The following is a 20296-nucleotide window of genomic DNA, read 5'->3' on the forward strand; positions in this document are numbered from 1 at the left end:
ACTACAACTGAAGCCACTATATCTGGCAAACACAGCCTGTTATACAGCCTTAAATCAATGAAAAAACACTTTTTTAAATTGATTCGTTTAAAGAGAATCATCGTCTGCCCTGAAATGTCTCACATTTCTGAACGCAATTTGTACAAACACAGAAAAGGTGATTTTTCTCGATTTAATTACAGCAACTTAATGAGACTCTCTAATCCCACCGTCTCAGAGTACTACAGGAATCAATTTGGCTTCCTCTTTCTTGCCTGAGGGACCCACTGACAAGAACAGAACAAACAAATAAGCCACAAGTTTAATCCAGTAAATTTATACAGTGAGAGAAAACATTACAGTAACATCTAGTAATTATCTTACTTGCTGTATAAGCCAGCAATTTTGCCTATAAACAGATACTGAATTTTGGAGAAGAAAGAAAGGATGGAGACTTTTTGCCTTTCCTTTTTCCTCTCTCTGAAAAAGTAAAAGTAAAGACTCTACTATAGGAGTTGGTCCAGTAAAGGTCCAATAAATGCAAGCTCTTACTACATCGGCTGATGTCGCAGTTTTCCCTTTCCACCTCAGGGTCAGTGGTGTAACACCAAGGCACCGGAGAGGCATCAGGGTTACGGCAGTAGTTGTCATCTAAACTCTTATCAGGGTACCTGAAAAATACACATAGGCAGGTTTTTAATCACCTGGAAATGGAAAAAAGAAATGACTTAAATAGTTCAGGTGCAACAGCAAAATATGTTGTGCAATGCTAACTCAGGTGCAAACAAAACAGTAGTAATGATTGCATACTTTTCAGGTTGGTAGATGTGTTGGTGAGGGTACTGCTGGTCCCATCTCTGACACTCTCTGCCATTCACAGTGTGGTCAACCTGGCCCCTGTAGTCCTCTCCATTACACGTGATGCACACCTCTGCAAGCAGAATGACTCACAAAGTGAAAGATGCTTGAAGTAAAGAGAAACACACATTTTTTAACAGCACTTTTTAACAGCTTCTATAATTGCTGAATAATTTTCTTAAAGCACATTTAAAGAATGAAACTTGAAGCTATTCATGAGGCAACTTGAAACAGTAACTATTGTAAGTGCACTGCTATCAGCAGGTAAGCCAAAAAACGAGTAACAAGTTTTCCAGTTCCACCAAATTAAAGTGCTAATTACGAGACATTTGGAGGAAATAAAGCTTACGTAAAGCTTTACAAATCTCACATTTGCAGTTTAGATAAGCAGGATGATGTGTGGTAATTTATGGGATGTACCATCTTTGCATTGGGGAATGTTGCAGCTTTCATAGCGTCGCTCCGGGTCGGTGGTGTAGCACCACGGACCGATCCGATCCCCATCCGGATTCCTGCAGTAGTTCAGCTCCAGACCATTGGTAGCTGTAGGAGTCCACCTGAGAAAAAAAAATAATTTTCAGTTAGTCAAACACTTTGGTAAAACTGGTCGTTTAAAAATAAAACAAACAATGCAGTTGAAGTGACAACTCCGAAATCTGGGAGTGTCAACTTCTAGTGTGGATGAATAATATAGACGCTGCAGCTGTTCTTAAGCCCGAGGGATGGATTCAGACAACTATGACAGAAAGCGACTGGGTTCAATCTTAAACACTTACAGATGTATTAATGGATTTTTACAAGCTGAAGAGTACACATATCTGACATAAATTTGTTTTGGTTATCACATGTAAATCTGCTATCATTTGCAGTTTTATCAGGCACACCTGTACACCTCCTTCACGGTGGTGTAGTTAGAGAACTGCTGGCCACCTGACGGCTATTACTCAGATATTCATCACGATTTAATCGCCGTCAGGTACAGAGAAAAGATCTGGCTCCTTACTTTGCTCTGAAGACTGCTTATGATATTTTGCTTATCAGTTTTTCTGAAGAAAACAGGCACCCACACTGGTGGAAATAAGGCTTAAAAACAGTGAAATTTACAGATACCACAACAGTGAAAGGGGTACGAGCAGTAATGCACTCTGGCTTTCTGCCTTCAGTCTGGCTTTAAGGGAAATGAAAGACATGGTTATTCAGGAAAGTTTCTTCATCGTGAATTTCCCACCTCTTCATCTCTCTCCCACAATTGGAAAATAATTATAAATAGAGCTGTGCTGTTGTTCACCTCTGAACTGAAAGTGAAATGCAGCACTTTATCTTCACAATGTTTTTTTCCAGTACAGTGAAGATGTAACTCACCTGTGATCGTGAGGAAATTTGGACCACCACTGTTGGCAGGTGAGTCCGCTTCTTGTGGTGGACACTTTGCCTCGATAGTCTTCCCCTTTACCCACAATGCACTTCCTTACATAGACTGCATTAAAAAAAGCAATCAGTGGTTACAGTATCGATGGGAAGCACTGATCTCTGTGATATCACCGATGTGAGTCTTACCCTTCTTCTCATAAAGATCACAGTTCACGTTTCTCTTCACTTCTGCATTGGTGCCATCACCCACCCAGGGCAGATGTTTACAGGTGACAACTGGACGAGTCTCATAGTTGAAAGCTCTAATGTTGAGAAATATTTTCACGTCAAAGCTCTTTACTTTCAGAGGATAAACCTAATGTCTGCAAAGTGTTTTTAAATTAATCAGTGAACATTTTAAAGTTATTTTTAAGACTATTATGTTTAACATTTAACAGACAGTATAATGAAAGCCCGACTGATATACTGGCAGGGATGACATGTCGGCTGATTGCCGACATATCTGTGTCAGCATTATTAAATAAATGCTGTCTTAACTAGACCCCGATTGGTAAAGATACAGATTTTAATATTGATATCAATACCAATATTTAATCATTTAAGACTATTCTGATATATCGGTTGATTTCTTTTTCTTTCAGGGACACAATTCACTGTTTGTTGTGTTTCTGGTGCTCCAAACATGTGTTGCAGACAGTTAAGTTCATATTTAGAAACTATGAAACAGCAACATGATGTGTTTGAAGAGTGTTTCTCCCATTTCTTCTTCTTTCTTTTAAATTTATTGGCATTTATAAATGTCGATGTTGCTGGCAATTACCTAATATCAGTAGATAGTAATGGCCCGCCATTATTATCTACTGTTCTAGTCTTAAGATGGCAAAACTATGGGGAAAGAAGCTGCAATGACAATGTTGATAGTCCAGACTGAATAAGGACTCATTCTGTGGTGGAAAGCCTCACATCATCTAGCCTTTTACTAATAAATATCTACAAGGCTAGACATTCATTCCAGGGTGGAAAGGTTGTGCAGCATACATCTTTAATGGCTTTAAAAAACAAGAATTGGGTGCACAGGTTTTAATTGACTCTAGATTTTCTCAAAGCCCTGAGTCCATTAATATTTGGTTGAATGTCCCTTAGCAAGTTGCACCTCAACCAGATGCTTTTGGTTTCCATCAACAAGTTTCTCGCACAATTCTGGCTGAATATTTGACCACTCTGCTTGGTAGAACTGGTAGAGCTCATTCAGAATGGTTGGTTGGTTTCTTGGCACGGATCCGGCTTTTAAGCATAGTCCACAAATTTTTATAGTCTAGGAGGTCAGGACTTTGTTGTGGAAAAACATTCCAGAAGTTTAATGTCAGCCTGCTTTATCCTTCCAAAACTTTTCATGTGAGTTTGTCCTGCTGGTAATTTCAACCATCTAGTTGCTAATTTGAGCTGAAGAATTTGGTGGTAGTCTGCCTTTTTCATTATTCCATCCACTTTTTGCAATGTGTCAGTTGTACTGGCAGTAAAACAGCACCAGAGGATGCTAGCACCACCTTCTCCTCTTTGTCATACTAGCCAAACAGCTAAATTTCTGTATCACCTAACCATAAAACTTTAATCGAGAAGGCATTTGGCTCGTCTGTATGGAAAGCTGCACATCTCAGTCAGCATGAAAGCGTCAATTTTGAAACGGGGGCTTCTTTCTTGGTTGACACTGTTTCAGTCCTTGGCGATATAACTGTGAACGGTGAGTCAGGTGTTCTTGGCGGTTCCTGGGTTGCTTCTGAACATCCTAATTAATTTCCTTTCATCTAAGGATAAGAGTTTAGGTATTGTTCTGGACCTTAGTAAAATTGTGACACATCAGAAAAGCTTGTACTTATGTGCAGTTGTTTAAACTGATGATCTTAGAATGTGCAGTTGTTTGGCAATGGCTCCGTTAAGCTTCTGGAATGGACTTTCCAAAGCCTTGATGTTAACCCTACTGAAAATTTGTGCACTATGCTTAATCAGAAAACTTTAATAATCCCTAAGGAAATCAAAAGCCTTGGCCGTACCAAGAAGTCAGCTAAATGAACTCCAGCATTTATGCCAAGAACAGTGGTCAAATATTGATCCAGAATTATGCCAGAAGCCTGTTTCTTTTACAGATGATTTTTTTTGGCCTTTTAGCCTTTATTGGATAGAGGCAGGAAAGCAAGGAGAGGGCTGTGGGACTCGAACCTCGGTGTACTTCTCTGCGGTCATACGGGAAATGGTCGCCTGCTAACCCACTGAGCTAAACCAGCGCCCAGAAGCTTGTTGATGGCAAAAAAACAAAAAAAGCCCCTAATTGAAGTGCAATTTGCCAAGTTGCACTTCAATCAGAAGCACCTTCTATTGACTAACTATTAATGGGGGTGTATACTTTTGACCCTGTGTGAATTAGAGAGAATTCAAAATATATCAAAAAAAGTTTTTCGCCCAATTCCAAATTCCCAAAGTGACAATGACATCCATATCTATTATGAGAATATGTTTTAAGTTCTTGGCCAATTTATAAGCAAAGTCCTTTTGCAAACTGTAATCTTTAAGTAGTTTAAGTGTGTTGTTTACCTGCAGTCCAGTGACTGTGAGCAGCGTGTGGCACAGTCCTCAAGGTTCAGGCCTGGTAAAATCTGCACTCGAGCAGAGTTCCAGGAGGTAGGAACGAGCTCTCGGCCCTCCGAGCGCTGGAAGTCATTCAGAGGACTGCGGTACCCTGTTCATGTATAACAAACCACAAACATAATGCTTACAGACTGATGTGGGGACCATGCAGTATCTGCATCTGTTTAGTCCTGGTTTTAACTGGAGAGCAGTGGCACCACATGGAATATTTGGGCAGGAGCCTGGACACATATAACCTTTGGACCAACGCTCTGCTGCTAGTTTGAGACAGCAGATATCCAGAAAAGGTTTGAACAGCAACAGTTACACTACTGGTAACTCAAACAGGCCCCCGTTAACACAGATACTGCCAGTATACACTAACGAAATGATAAAATCCATCACATACTAATAGTGGTGCCGTCAAAATGAAAATAGCTGTCTTTTAAAATAGTTTATTTGTTTTGAAAGTGCTCATCAGTGCAGCTTTAATTTCCCCCTCAACCATAAATCGATGGTTTTTCAACGTGATTGTTGTCACCTTGTCAACTATAAATAGATCAACAATCAACGATGACAGAACAACAGTGAATCAATGTTATTTCAATGTCAGTGTCAGGTTTCATCAGTAATTCAATGTTGTTTCAACATTGGTTTTGTGTTGACATTTCAATCCTGACGATTCTGATGGTTCAGATGGAAAATCAACATCTGTTCAATGTCTCCTTGCTATCTGGGCAGTCTGTAAATAGGCCTCATCTTTAACCAAATAGATTTAAACAACCAAAAATAATGAAAGTAGACAGAATATCTAAGAAATTAATCAAACTTACCAGTGACCACTCCGACAGTCAGGAGAATGCACTGCAGAAACGGTTTCATTGTTTGAATCGGTGGAAAATAAAACTATTATAATCACGTTATGGGGGTCAAAACGAGATCTCTGCTCTAAAAATCTCCTCTATTTTGATGCCGTGGTCAACTTCAAACAACGAACAGCTCGACCTGACAGGCAGAAAAATACCCCCAGAAGCTCAGCACGATGTTAAACATCCACACAAAAAGTCTAAATCACGACCACCCACACGCCAGCGTCGCGCCTTTGCTCAAACAGTGGCCCTAATCCCCAAAACACAGCCGATCAATACATGTATTAATCATTAATGAGGAGTGGCACATTGGTCCTTGTTCATGAACTTTCTTCGTGCCCCTCAGATATATAAATATTTGCATCAGGATTACGCTCAATATCCTGAAAAAAAAAAAGAAAACTTGTGATTTTCTTTTCTGCCACAATGAACGCAATTCTCGCCACAAACGCTAGACGTCAGTAGGACGATTTCCAAAGGTTTTTCTCTTTCTCTTGTTTTCCGGGGGAGATAAACTGAAGCTAAGCTGCAGCTGGTTCAAGAACCTGTCTGACTTTCTCTGTTTTGCACCTTTAATCATCGGGGATTCACAGTCGGGTAAGAAAAGGGAAGGAGGGGGTTGTTATTCTGTCGCCACGTGTGTTTTGAATGATGAGCATAAAGCACCTAGATAGGCGAGTTCGATGTAAAATAAAAATGATCTAATCTGGACTTTGATCCGACTTGTTTAACCCGCAGCTACGCACACACTTCTGTCTGCTGATTATGCGTCCGTGGAACATCCGATTAAGTCCACTCTGATCTTTGAAAGCACGGGGATCGTGGACAAACTTCTTTAAATAGTCTATTAATAGTTCTCCAGGCTTCTTGAATGACATTCAAAGCTTTTCTTTGGATGTCGGCTTTTGTTCTGTTCTTTCTCGATCGTGATGATCTCACACTGCTTCGATAATGTTGAAGTCTGAGCTCTGTGGAGACCAATTCATGACTGATCGTGTTATCAGATATGCTTTTACCAGACTGACGGTGTGTTTGGGATCATTATTGTGCTGAAAAAATGTTACATAAAGTTACATGAAGTTTATCTTTCTGTGCTTGCACTTTGTAAGGAAAACAAAGCAAATGAAGTTACATCATTGCATTTTTATGGCGTACACCCATTATGGTTGGGAATTTTATTTTTTAGCATCTCCACAAGACTTTCTCTCTCTGCAAAGAAATATGGTCCTCTCTTGGAGTGATCTTTAATTCTGTCAAGAGACAAGAGAAGAGCTTCACAGAAACTGGCGGCATAGAAGATGATTGGGTTTTCCACCTGAAGGAACTAATATTGTTAAAGAGAAGGAAAAATGGGAGGTATAACAGTGTGGAAACCCATGTGAAATAACTGCTTTCTCTTTCTTCTGTTGTTGTTCAGGATGGCAGCTGTTAAAATGACGGAGGGTACAGTGCAGGTGGAGAGCTGCAACGCGCCACTGTTTTACAGACAAAGCGAACCTGTGACAGGAGAAGCAAAAGTGTCGGTTCTGCTTCTTCACGGCATACGCTTCTCTTCAGAAAACTGGCTCAGCATCGGCACTCTGGAGACGCTGGCCAAAGCAGGTTGCCGCGCGGTCGCCATCGACCTGCCAGGTGCGTTTGTCAGGGAACAAACACCATCTCCTTCCGTCACTCAGCTTTTAATGAAAAGTCAGCATGACCAATGAAGCGCAGCAAGGCAACAGGCTGCCACCGGCACATAAAGAGCTCCTAAAAGTCTCAGGGTCAAACTTTTGGCTCTTCGCTGTTTTGAATGCTCGCAAATATTAAATTGGGACTATTGACAGTAATACCTAATTGTGTGGCCCTATGCTAACCCTTCTGAAAATGAAAAACAAACATATTAATTAAATATCAGCTGGGATATATGAGTTATAACTTGTTTTAATTTTGTGTTTGCAATTTATTGCTTAAAACTTTTATTTTAAAAATGTAAGTTTTTCAACAAAAAGTCTCAAAAACTCTGTTTCTTAACTTTCTTATTGTTGTTTATATTCTAAACTTTTTATGAGAGCTTTTTTTAAGCTAGCTGTGTCCTGTCGTTTTACCTATTTTCATAGGTGAAACTTTAACTTTTTGCATTATATTTATGGATATGTATTTGCAGTTGGCATCAGGACTTTGGCTTTGTTTGGAAAGTCAAATGTGCATGGGGGCTCAAATTTGAAGTGAACTGAATTGCTTCCATGAGTCATTGTTACAGCCCGTGTTCTGCTTGTTTTTAGAATCTGGTATTTTTGTCTCATGCTTTGACAGCCTCTAGTGATGATCTGGCAGGCACTCTACAATTTATATAGATCACTGAGGCAGCATGGGCCCAAAAGAAAATGTTTGCCTTGGGGACAGTAATTACGTTAATAAGTCAGTGTCCATCAACAAACCTTACTCCTCTCCTCCTCTTCTTTTCTCGTGCCTCCCCTCTCTCCACAGAACTTGGTCAGTCTAAATCGGCCAAAGCCCCGGCGGCAGTGGGAACACCTGCCCCTGCAGGTTTCCTCAAAGAGGTGTGTGAGCAGCTGAATCTAACCCCGGCGGTGGTGATCAGCCCATCCCTTAGCGGGATGTATTCCCTGCCCTTCCTCCTCGAGCACCAGGCTCTGGTGCGAGCCTACATCCCTGTCGCTCCCATCTGTACGGACAAATTCACAGCGGAGCAGTACCAGAGCGTAAAGGTAGAGTCTGTGTGTGAGGATATGCCTCTGCTTGATATTCCTTTGTAGGTTCCTCTCCTGCAAAAGTTTTTTTTTCTTTCTCTTTTTTGGTATAGTATATGCACTGTCATTTCCTTTTTTAAAGGATAACTTGAGCAGCTGTGAATATCATCCAATTTTCCAACTCTTCCTTTTAAAAGAGACAGTGACTTTACCTGCACAGATGCCACTGGCTTTCATCCAGCTCAGAAATGTCTTAATGGGAAATCAATTGTAGGCACATTAGCCTGAAAAGCGATTTGTCTAATTTACTTATTTAGAACAAGCACTTACCTTAACAAAATTTGCTTTCCTTTATAAACAGTTTAAATGCAGAAGTTGTACATTCTTTTTTTATTTTAATCCAAACAATATTCTAAAGACTCAGCTCACACATTAAAGTCTCAGCAATTATAACGCAGCAAGAAGATTGGCACGAACAGGAGCAGTTTTTCTGTATAATGAGTGTTTTTAGTTTTAAAGGATGTTTTGCAGAGAATACTTTCGGATATCATATTTAATCTTTTATTAAGTGTTTTAAAAGGCACACTGTTGGTTTTATAAATAACAGTTAAACAGCTAACGGGGAATGTTAAGTGACCAAGTTTTACTTTACAAGAAAGATCCTAAAGATTTTAAGAAAAGAAATCCGATAAATGAAATTTAGGTATTTTAGAAATAAGATGGAGATTAGAAAACACTCATCATAACTGCTTAAGAAATTACAAAGAAGCTGGTCAACCCAGGGAGCAGAGCAAATCTGGTTCTGACAGTATGTTTGCGCTAAGTACCGCAGCAATTTCCTAATGTTGTAAACCTGCTCAACATTTGGCAATAAAACCCTTTCTGATTCTGAAATCATTAAAAACCCAAAGGGTCTCTGCGCTTGATACAAAGAACCTGCTCCTCTGTCCCTTTTGTGACAGGTTGTTACAGGCCTCTGTATTTGTATCTCCACTTTCAGCAATCTCTTAGCAAACGAAGAGACATCGGAGCAGCAGAGTAACTCAAAAGATGGACAATAGAGTAATAAAAGCAACTTAGTGATGATAAAAAAAAGCATAAAACAAACATTTATGCTGTCATTAAGTGTCAAAGTGTGTTACAACTAAAATAACTAAGCCGGAGTAACTGCATTCATGTGTATTTCTGCAATGAGGGTTCGGAACTTTAATGCAGTGAAGATGTGGGAAACGATTAAGTTGTATTCACAAGTTCTTCAGGTTTTCTGATGAAGTAATCTGATCGATGTTTTGTACCAGTTAAAAAAAAAAACTGGTACAAAAATAAATGCTTTTTATAACCTTTTACTTGTAATAGAGTTTGTTCATATTGCTGTATTTTTTTTTAATAAGATGAGAGATCTGAACGTCTCTTCTCAGGCTGGAAAAACTAAGACTGTAGTTTTTCTCACTTTTATAATTCTTATTGACTACTAGACACATAAATCTGTTACACCTAAAATCTTTTAGTCTTAGCTTTTCACAGGACTTGTTTTGATTTCCTTCTTTCCTTTTTTTTTCCAGCTTGAGGTGAAATTTAGGACATCTGCAAAATCCCTTTAGCTATGGGTTTGAATTTAAAAACAAATAAAAGAGAGACAGATTTTCAAATGCGAGAAAAAGGACAGTGGAAATCACTCTGCAAAGGGCTCTTTTTTTCTTTTCTTTCATTATTGTTGTGATTTTTGTGTCCAGGTCCCATCGCTGATCGTTTACGGTGACCAGGACCATCAACTCGGGGAGGTGTCGCTCCGTAACCTGAGCAATCTGGCCAATCACAAAGTGGTGGTGATGAAGGGAGCAGGCCACCCCTGTTACCTGGACGACCCAGACACTTGGCACAAAGCTCTTACAGACTTCCTTAACACGCTGTGAAGCTCTTTGCTGTGCATTAGCAGCGCGATCGCCAAGAATGCGGTCACGCATAGGCAAACACATTAATCACTTGTGAAGAATTGAACTCGCGTATTCCCAATGCTTAACCTGATTTGTATGTTTTGATACGTCTGCAAATCGGGCCTTTTCTAATGGTGACAGCAGATGAACTTTTCCTTAAAAAGCCTGAAGCCTGAAGCTTTTTGAGAAATATTGTTTCTTAAATGAGAAAACCTGATGTCAGTCTTGAATCTGTACACTAAACACAAAGCTCAAGTCTGTAGCCGACTACTGAACCCAGGCGTGTAGGATAACGACACGTGGTTCACCCACATCACTGAACAGCGTCCAGTATTTCCACTCTGGAAACTTTGTTTCCTGTTTCGTTATTGTAAAATATTTCGTTTGAGTAATTTTGGTTTAATTTAGGTGACTGAAGCTACAGTTCACTAACATCATATAAAATGACCGTGGTTGTTTTAGTGTTTGTTGAGTGCACACAAAACTGCAAGTCTTCCAACGGGCACCTGGTCAAGGCTGCGAAGCAAGATAGAAATGTGTTAAACATGTGTCGCTTTTATGTCTCAGTGTTTCTGTCCTAATGCAGTTTATCTGACTTTGCAGTAATCATTACAGAACTGCCTGAAATCAGCACGAACGATGCCTTAAATTCGCCAAAGACCATTTTTCAATATAACTGAACCCAAGTTTTAATAAAAGAATGACACTTTTATGCCTCACACACTGAAACTCTGTAATTATGAAGCAATCAGAAGGGAGCATGTTATGAACATGGAAATGTTCGTGATGTGTCTAAATGGCACAAACAGAATAAAGTTCAAAGAGAGCAGGCTGCAGGTCACTTTCATGTCTCTGCACCATGTTACATTTGCCAAATGCTAGCTGCCTACACATTGCACTCATACACACCAGGGTTGTATTAATCGTCTCATCCCAGCGTTAGAAGTGAATATTTTTAATAAAGCATCATAATTATTATATATTTGCTTGGTTCTCGACAGACTGTGTGTTTTCTATTTAACCGAGGAGTTAAAGCAGGTAACGTCAAACTGATTTTACATCACGGGCCACAGACAGCTTCGACTTCAAGTGGGTCAGCCCAGTGAAAGTACATGAGAAACATGTAAAATTACAGTTTAGTTCATTACCCAGCTGATGTTTCTGGGTAGATTGTGGAAAAGCGGGAACTTTTCTGTCATTTAATTGTTTATCTATTACTTAATGACTTTAGAATAGTATGAATAGCAATGTGGTGCTGTCTTTATCAATAGGAAAATCTGTAAAACCCACAAAAAAAAACAGTTAAAAATCTACGCACTCGTTCACATTTTCCAGCCAGATTGGAATTTTTACTGGGGAATTTTTCCACCCCCCCCAAAAAACAAAACACCACACAATAAAATGAAGTGAAAAATATGAACATTATTTAATAACTGATTCTCTGTAATAAACAATTTGAAAATATTTTACAAGGAGTCACAGACACAATATTTTACAAATTTTGCCCTCTTCTTTTTTGTTTTCTTCTTCTTTTTTTTAAGCTTCATCTGTACAAAAGAATGGAGCGACGACATGGACTAGTGCCCAGAAAAGAAGGAGCTAAATCTTCCACACATACAAACATTCACACTCACACACGTACGAGGAAGAAAAGAAAAACCAAAAAAAAAAGAAAAATTTTGACATCAGATCTCAAACTTATCAACAGTGCTGTATTCCTATATTTTTTTAAACTTCACTGAAAGTTTGACTGAATTTACTCTTTTTTTTTTCTCTCTAAATTGTTGCTGTTATTTTTTTCACACACGTGTCAAACATGGTCACATAGCACCAGACTACAGACTACAGAATCACATACACACGTGTCTTTCCCACATAGACGCACCAACACAAAGGGTCGCAGCGAGGGTCGGTGGAGGGGAAGGGAGACGCTTCGTGAAAACCCGCATTAATCTACTTTAGGGTGATGTTTTAAAGCTGACCCCTCCCTCTCGTCCCCCAAGCTGGTCCAATTATCTATTTATGTTCCCTTTTTTTTGGCAAAATTAAATTTGTCAAACCACAGAAATCAGACATGTGTGTCCCTTCGGAAGCTATTTTCCATCAGGATGCACACACAGACGTCACTAGATGTCTCTCCCACGACCTTCTGTTTACCAGGCTCGTGATGCTCTGTGGAGACCCACTCCCTGAGCTTGCCTCTGACATCCCGTCCGCTCACGAAAAAATAAATAAAATAAAATAAAAACACCTGGAAGGTGACGTCCTTGGCTTACTTCTTCCTGGTGTTTGACATCTCCCAGCGGGGGATGAGTCAGTGTCATTACATGGTTGCTTCTAGGTGTGTGCGTGTGTGTGTGTGCATAATGTCTGAGTGCAGGTGCACAGAGTGTATTCAGTTTGGGAGTGAGATTGTGTGCGCACACAGTCAGGAAAAGGAGAGTAAGTTGCAGGGGGTACATTTCCACAGGCACGTGTAGCGTTCATTTACAGACAGTGGAAATAGAGAAATACAGACAGAATAGTGGCACAGGACAGAGACAAACAGATGGCAGAAAAGTGAAACTGCATCCAGCATCAGATAGTAACGGGCCACATTGGAAATGCTCATTCTGATTTTCATTGTCTTTAACAGTATGAATTTTGTTTTTCCTCTGATTTGTCCAGAGCTGAGCTGCAGTTACTGTGCCAGCAACATTTGTCACATCAAATAGTACCTACGACTGTACAGAGTGTCTAGTTAAGCTTCAAAATGTCGAGTGAATCATCCCACCTGAGCAATACTACGGCAAGTCTCGGGTGGGATGTGAACATCGAAGGTCAGAGGCTTTTTTTTCTTTGTCTTTTTTTTTTTTAATTTTAAAAACTTCCACCCACTTTCAAGCATTTAATCAAACAGGCATCGATCGATAACTAATCATTCCGAGACGTAAAAATATAAAATTAGAGCTCACTATATTTACTGCATAACACCAAGAAAAAAAAAAGCCCAGGGGAGGGAAATACTTCAGGATCGATTTGTGTGTGAGAAAGAGGGTTATGTAGGGGTATCGGAGCTCCATACGTGTAACACTAAGGCATTTAGCGAGGTTTTGAAACAGAAAACACTGATGAACTACACATTCTTTCTGCCTCCTCTGCCCCCGTATATTAATATTTAAGCAGTCAACATGGATCTCCTTTTGTTTTCATAAAATCCCCCCCTTTTCTCCACAGCAACACTGGATTTGTTTTTTTGTCTGACGCAACACGCCGAGGAAAAACAGTTACACGAGCACAACTGCCATCCCCCGAGCACTCCACGACTCATTTAAAAAGACATTCCCTTTGAGGGTTTTTAAACTAACGCGCATACATCCACACACAAACACATACGATTCAGGCAGAACTATAGCAGTCAGGTGGCCCTAAAAGAAAGGAAAAGAAAACAACACAAAAAAAGCTCTATGGCCAGTTAAGTCGCTGTATACTGATAGTGTAGCTCTATACATGGCTTTGTAAAGGAACGGTATAGTAACTCCATATGATGACAGTCAGGTGGCGTTGGAGGAGTACAGCAACAACAGCCAAGAGGGGAAAATACATTAAGCTGAGCCAGTCAGTTCGATGGCTCTGTGTAAAGCTATTTCTTTAGCCAACAGATTCAGTCTTAGGCTCCTGTAGTGTCCAAAGCCTCAAAGACGGCTGCTTTATAAAGGTACTATACAGTAGCTCTACTCTTATACAGCCGGTGCGTTCCAAAACAAAGTGCATCAAGGCACTATGAAACAGAGCGGCTCCTAAACATGGGAGTCTAAAATGACTTTTCACACATGATCAAATGACGGACTGCGATGGATTACAACCACACTACTTACTGCACATGATCACCATATTTAGTGGCCTCTTCTGCACTTTTGTTGGAAATGTTGATAAGCCCCTATCCCCCAGCAGCGAATGGTTTTGAAGTTTGAACAGCATCAGTCAAAGGTAATACAAGCACACACCAAAAGAAAAATGATTAGCACCCCCCCAACCCAAGCACAGATGAGGAAGAAAGGAAGGGACAAAAAAACTGGAACTACTATGGCGGGGAGATTTGAGTGTGTTTGCTGTGTGACAAAAGTAAAGCACGAATACAAATCGCGGTTAGGAGCGTTAGTCGAGGTTGTTGGAGAAGCCTCATGAGGAGTGGCAGAGGTGAGCTTTTTCATCAGAGGGTGCAGAGATTTTTTTTCCCCCCTTTAAACATCAGTCCAAAGCCGAGGTCAGCGTGGTCGATTAATCGTAAAGGAGAATACTACACAACAAGTTCCTGCAGCAACCGAACACTGATTCATATTTTACAATAAAAGCCAGATAGCACTAACCTCAAATAGTAAGTATGAGGAAAAATACTTCAAGAAAATGAGATTACCATCGTGTAATTACATTAATCCCCAGTGGATGTCTTTTAAAAGCATTAATCTGTAATTATGAGTCAGCATTCAGCTGCCGAGTGTCTCCTCTTCCTCTCGAGCTTTATCCTAAATCTAAATCCATTTCATCTTCGTGTTTTGGCTATAAAAATAAGACCACACGAAAGTATATCTCATTTTGGCAAGTAGATATAGCGCATAAACGAATTCTTGTCTTTTTTACACTTAACTTCCTTTTCATGTTAAAACCTAAATATACTGTATGTTTAGAATACTCATCACTTCAGCAGTTTATATGTGACATTTTGTATACTTAACAGTTCTTTTATTTTTCTGCTATTTTTCTTCTATGGTGGCTATTACTGGCTGAATGGTCCACAGCCTCTTACAAGAGGCAAATGACAGAGCGATGAGACTCTGAGATGGAGGAAAGGAGGAGGAGGAGGAGTCCTGCTGTCCCTCTGACAGACAGAGGTGAAGGTGGACACGCAACCTCAGTTCTCCAGTCTGTGGTGGGAGGTCTTTGTCGAGGACATCGGCCTGTCCTTTTCACCCTCCCTTGTCTGGATGGAGAAGGTGGTGGGATGGTTGTAGGCTTGACGGGGTGGTTGGGTGGCTTGATATCTCTTTTCTGACATTGCCTCTGATGATCCAAGTGGTCCAGCACCACCCTAGCTCATCTTGCAGATGAAGGTGAGGACGCAAATGTCTCTCTGTTTTCACAAAGCAACACAGACCAAAGCAAGCTGGGTAGCGCAGCGCTCAGGGCTTCCAACTCACCATGATGGGAAGTCCCATAATTACCTATGACTATACCAAGGCGGAGGGCGAAGGGGCTAGGAGGTGGATGAGGGGGGCTTAGGATGGGACAGAAGCTGAGGAGGGTGAAAAGGAGGACAAGTGCAGGAAAATGAAATTAATGTAGTAGGGAGAGAAGGTGAGGACTGACAGCTGGATAAAGCAGAAGCAGCTGAATGAGCAGTAAAGTGTAGAGGGATGGGCGGAAGGAGTGACCTCGCCCGCAGTCCGACGTGTTCTCCTGCAAAACCACAGAAAAGAAGCTTGAGTTATAAACTGAGTTTATATGAAAGTTCTTCCACCATCAAATAAACACTTACATTCAATAATCGCTCTCTGGTAACACTTTTATCTTACCTTCTATCTGCATCGAGCTCTATATTGCCAACAGAGTCTGAACAAAGTAATTTTCATTTAGTTGACTATTCAGTGCTGTGAAAATGTAATCGCCCCCTTCCTCAGTTTTTAGTGTCGTTGAAGTGTTTTTGTATTTGCCACAGTTCATCAAACAAATTTTAGTATTAGATAAAAACTATTTTATTAAATGAAGATTTCATTTATTAATGGATAAAGGCTATCCATACCTACCTCGCCTGATGTGAAAAAGTAATTCCTCCCTAAACCTAATAACTGGTTGTGCCACCTTTGGCAGCAAGAACTGCAATTGAGCGTGAGCGAGATGTAAATCTTTAAAAGTGTACACACAATTTTTGTTAGTTTTGCCTCAGTACACTTAATGCAACAAATTTCACAAAATCCCTTGAATTAAAGCATCTTGATTGTTTGATTTTTGAAATCCACTGCTGTGGTGTACAGAGGCAAATCTACAAAAACTGGGTCTTTATCCAGCAAATAATGGGCCTAACGGCATATAATTACCAGGTCAATACTTGATCTCAGAATAAAAATAGGATATTTTTTTGTGTTACATAATGAACCAACTGTTACCAGCTGCATTAGAAAATCAGAGAAAGCTCAAAACCCCAGCTGGAGCCAACTGAACATAGCGATAGGATTTTAGCTATGCTCTGGTGACAAATTTTAAACATAGTATATTTAACTAGCAAGCACCAGGATTCAATGCTAAATAATGTTTTTGTTTTTCTTCACAGTAAGGTGGATATTCATGTGTTGTGTTATCTGAAAATCTTACAGCGATGTTACTGTCGAAGCAGGTGGAGGGTCCTTTTCGATAGCGTGCCTCAGGCGGTTCTTTACATGGATCCTCCTCCTTGACTGAAAATTGACTCCATTAAGGAAAATGAAACTCCTTTGTATTTCTTTTTCTTTCTTCTGTGCAATTTTTCATTATCCGCCTGAGCACCAATTCCTCATGCAGCCCTACACATGTAAATGACTGGCTATAATTCATGCCATCAATCTTAAAAATAGCCTTAAAATGAATGTGAAATGTTCGCGTTTCCACAGGTATGGTGATGAGGAGAGAAAATCTAGAGATGACAGAGTGTTTCTTCTCCAGTGCCAGCTGGTGTACAATGTGAAGGAGAAAAAAAAAAGGATACACTCCTTCTCCTCCTGGGATAGCTTCTCTATCTCGCAGGTGTTGCATGGCATCTTTTCTGCTACCACAAACAGCAAGTTGGTGTTGTTTATCCTCTTGGCATGAATCAGCCTGCAGAGAGAGACAGCTCTGTCAACAACCCCCCTCTGCTCACTTACATCACAGACTCATTTGCTAATGGATGAGCGAGATTCATGAGACAGTCTTATAAGGCTCATTTAGCCAATGATACGACGATTTCATTAGAGCTGATATGGGTTAATCATCAGCAGAGTTTATTAACTCCAACAGAAAGATGAATCTGTCTCACTAACTGTGTCGCTGTCACACCGCGATTCTTCATGCTACTTGTCTAAGCATATGCATGTCTGATTATGTGTGAGTGTTAAAAGTACTACGTCACGCATACAGACCTGGAGCAGTTGCCACAGTCCTGCAGTATGTAGTAGGAACTGCTGAGATTACTAAAGAAGTACTGGGTCTGGATCATTACACAGCTTCTCTCTTTAGAGTCGATTCCTTCGGCATCCACCTCATCTGCATAAAAAAAAAAGAAAAAAAAAAGAGATGATTATCTCTTTAACTCATTTCTCAGATCTGATTTTCAGCTTAATGCCCAAAGATGTATGTCATGTGTAATTTTTTCACTACATTTGGATTTAAGGTTTATTTGCTGTTGGCTTAAAGCTCCAAATAGATTTGATCAAAATCTACTTTTAGCACTTTTAAACCTTTTTTCCAATATTGTATAAAAATGGTATCGTATAAAACATGTCACCCACCTGTGACAAACCAACTGTGGTATGCCAGTCCATATATGAACTGTTGGAATAAAGACCTGAGGAGACAGGATTTGTTTTTAATTCAACTTGTGGACAAAAAAATGTAACATTGTGCAATGATTAAAATCATGAGTCAAGCTTTTTTGTTAGCAGGAATACTGCACATGCAGCAGTCCAGGTAATGAGTATGGCAGGCCAGAAAACTTTACAAAACGAGTCACAATTACCTGACCACAGAAATAACTATGAAAATGATGGCAGTGCAATACAGTACAGTATAAAATGTGATTGAAATGCAGACTTTCAGCTTTAATTCAAGTAATTTAACAAAAATATGTGCAGTAACTGTTCAGGTATTATACACATTGTTTTACATAGTCTCAAATTTTGAGAGGCATAAACTAACATTATTTTAAATATAAGGACTGTTTTAAATGTAGTCATTCAGCCTTTTTTAAGTGTGTGAAAAATACGCTCTGTTGGGCTGAGATCATTGAAGAATATACCATTTCTTTCCTTGAGAAATTCGTGTTTCTGCACTATCCTTCGGGTCATTATCCATTTTCACCCCAAAGCGCTGTCTGATAAGTTGTGCAGCATTTAGCTGAATCTGAGATTGAGAGTGTAGCCCTGTACACGTCACAGCTCATCCTGCTGCTTTAGCAGTCACAGCATCATAAAACACTACTGGCCCAGTTCCAGTGGCAGCCAAATATGCTCATGCCATAATACTGCCTCCACCATGTTTGACAGATGATGTGGCATGCTTTGTTTCCAAGTTAATGTTTGTTTCATCTGTCCAAATCATGGTCTTTGGGTATTTAAAATAACAGTGAAGAGAAGTAAAATATAAATTCAACACTTTGAATTAAATCCAAATATTATGTGAGCAGGGTTCACCTGGCCCAACCTTTTTCTTTTTTTTTTTTGTATTAACAAATTATGGATCTATGAAATAATGCTGGCTAATAACAACAAAGATTATCAGTTTGTAATACGTATAACACTTGCTGTATGTTACTATACATTAATAATCTTACCATGCAGCAGCTGATGTCCACCAAGCCAGGTTGGCAAAATCTGCAATAGTGGGCTACAGATACAGAGGGAAATAAAAAACAAAATCAATATTTAAGTTCAATCAAACACCCATTAGGCTACATTCGGGCTGCTTTTGGAATCAAACTATTCCTGCCATTGACGCCATATCCACTGACACCTGTGTGGAGAAAGTCTATAAAGTAAATGGAACCCACTTTAATATAAAAGTGATATCTCTCACTAGTTCACCCTGGAATCTGATATTAGTCCAATTAAACAAAAACTAATTCTTAAAAAGTCAGTAGCTGATCTGATTTTTGCACACAGACTTGCAGTGTGAATGCAGCTATAGTTTCCCCATACGTCCATGCATTGATTAAACTAATTGTCTTCTACTCTGCCTCCTTCATTTCACTCACGGTATCTCTCTTTCAAGTGTTATCTTACCACGAACACTCCTCTGGGTGCAGCTCCGGCTTCGCTGTTGGGCATCCGTTCACAAACAGACTGGTAATCAAATGATTGTTTGCTGTTGTAGAAAGAATTGTTGTAGAGCGCGTACATCAAGTAGGGGTCAACATCACTGAAGAACATGCCCACCTGTGGGGGTAAAAAAAACGAGGGCAAGCTCAGTGTAAAGCTAAGCGCGAGGCTACGATCAGCGGAAGAACGAATTCTTTTTTAATAAAACCTTGTTCCAGTCGTCCTTCTGATTGGACATGATTAGGAATCCGCCGTCATCTACTAAATAACACAGCAGATCCTGCGGACAGACACAGAAACGCACTGCTAACTGGAAGTACAGAGATAAGCTGGGGAGTGCTCAGATTCAGAAGGTCCAGTTAAAATTTGCATCAATACTTACATCACTGTTGGCTTCACAGTCCATTTCACAGCCCCTGTTTGGTCCACACTGTCACAGACAAGGAAAAAAAACAGTGTTAGCCAAATAAAAAAAGATTTATATATTACGTATATTATATTAAACATAAGTATTTTACCGTATTTGAGCCTTGTCGGCTGTCTGTATGGTTGCTGGCAAGAATCTTAAACTTATCCGTCCAGGCTTCGAGGTCTAGCTTCACTCCGACAACTGAGGGAAGAAAGTTTAAAAGCTCACAGAAGAAAACGACAGGTGTGTAAAAAGAATAGATATATGCAGGGCAGAGACATGCCAACACAAAGTGACAAAATAACAAACTCAGACGTGTAATTATCTCGCTCCGAAAGCTTTTCTCTATCATTATATCACAACAATTTGTTTCCTCTTTCAGAAGAGTACCCACCTGCAGGTTTGATGGTCTTCCCTCCTATTGTCATCTCCAAAGCTGTGCTGACCAGAATACCTACGGTGTCATTTTCTGGGTTCAGCTGCTCGTCCCTGGCTACAAAAAAGGGAAAACGAGCCAAGAGAGCGAGGTTAGAAACAA

General features: G+C 39.9%; 3 protein-coding genes across 7 annotated transcripts in view; 1 reads left to right on the top strand and 2 right to left on the bottom strand.

The window, feature by feature from the left end:
• The window catches only part of mst1 (macrophage stimulating 1), a 12906-nt gene extending 7194 nt beyond the window's left edge, over nt 1-5712 (bottom strand). Inside the window, exons 1-7 of the mRNA XM_005724552.1 lie at nt 5664-5712; nt 4798-4942; nt 2395-2510; nt 2200-2314; nt 1258-1394; nt 790-910; nt 532-650 (exon numbers count right to left, since the gene is read on the bottom strand). Of these exons, the coding sequence (XP_005724609.1) occupies nt 532-650; nt 790-910; nt 1258-1394; nt 2200-2314; nt 2395-2510; nt 4798-4942; nt 5664-5712 (802 nt within the window). The remainder of the gene's footprint in view (nt 1-531; nt 651-789; nt 911-1257; nt 1395-2199; nt 2315-2394; nt 2511-4797; nt 4943-5663) is intronic.
• Nucleotides 5713-6180: 468 nt separating this feature from the next.
• On the top strand, nt 6181-11304 carry abhd14b (abhydrolase domain containing 14B). Its single transcript, XM_005724551.1, has 4 exons — nt 6181-6296; nt 7117-7331; nt 8169-8410; nt 10126-11304. The coding sequence occupies exons 2-4, from the start codon at nt 7118-7120 to the stop codon at nt 10303-10305; spliced, it is 636 nt and encodes a 211-aa protein (XP_005724608.1). The 5' UTR covers nt 6181-6296; nt 7117; the 3' UTR covers nt 10306-11304.
• Nucleotides 11305-13169: 1865 nt separating this feature from the next.
• cacna2d2a (calcium channel, voltage-dependent, alpha 2/delta subunit 2a) overlaps nt 13170-20296 on the bottom strand; it is a 171110-nt gene continuing 163983 nt past the window's right edge. For all 5 annotated transcript variants that reach the window (XM_013908602.1, XM_005724753.2, XM_013908601.1 and 2 more), the window contains 11 exons: nt 20153-20251; nt 19868-19959; nt 19732-19779; nt 19558-19629; nt 19314-19466; nt 18866-18918; nt 17826-17881; nt 17457-17580; nt 17045-17154; nt 16675-16757; nt 13170-15762 (listed from right to left, as the gene is read on the bottom strand). In XM_013908602.1, the coding sequence (XP_013764056.1) occupies nt 15640-15762; nt 16675-16757; nt 17045-17154; nt 17457-17580; nt 17826-17881; nt 18866-18918; nt 19314-19466; nt 19558-19629; nt 19732-19779; nt 19868-19959; nt 20153-20251 (1013 nt within the window). In that variant the 3' untranslated portion in view covers nt 13170-15639. The remainder of the gene's footprint in view (nt 15763-16674; nt 16758-17044; nt 17155-17456; nt 17581-17825; nt 17882-18865; nt 18919-19313; nt 19467-19557; nt 19630-19731; nt 19780-19867; nt 19960-20152; nt 20252-20296) is intronic.

The sequence above is a fragment of the Pundamilia nyererei genome, unplaced genomic scaffold, assembly GCF_000239375.1.
Source record: "Pundamilia nyererei isolate P.nyererei 1_Seehausen unplaced genomic scaffold, PunNye1.0 scaffold00012, whole genome shotgun sequence".
Lineage (NCBI taxonomy): Eukaryota > Metazoa > Chordata > Actinopteri > Cichliformes > Cichlidae > Pundamilia > Pundamilia nyererei.

Coding starts and splice junctions, on each gene's coding strand:
- abhd14b (XM_005724551.1), top strand. CDS start 7,118: ATGGCAGCTGTTAAAATGACGGAGGGTACAGTGCAGGTGGAGAGCTGC. Junction 7,332..8,168: donor GGTCGCCATCGACCTGCCAG/GTGCGTTTGTCA, acceptor CTCTCTCCACAG/AACTTGGTCAGTCTAAATCG. Junction 8,411..10,125: donor AGCAGTACCAGAGCGTAAAG/GTAGAGTCTGTG, acceptor TTTTGTGTCCAG/GTCCCATCGCTGATCGTTTA.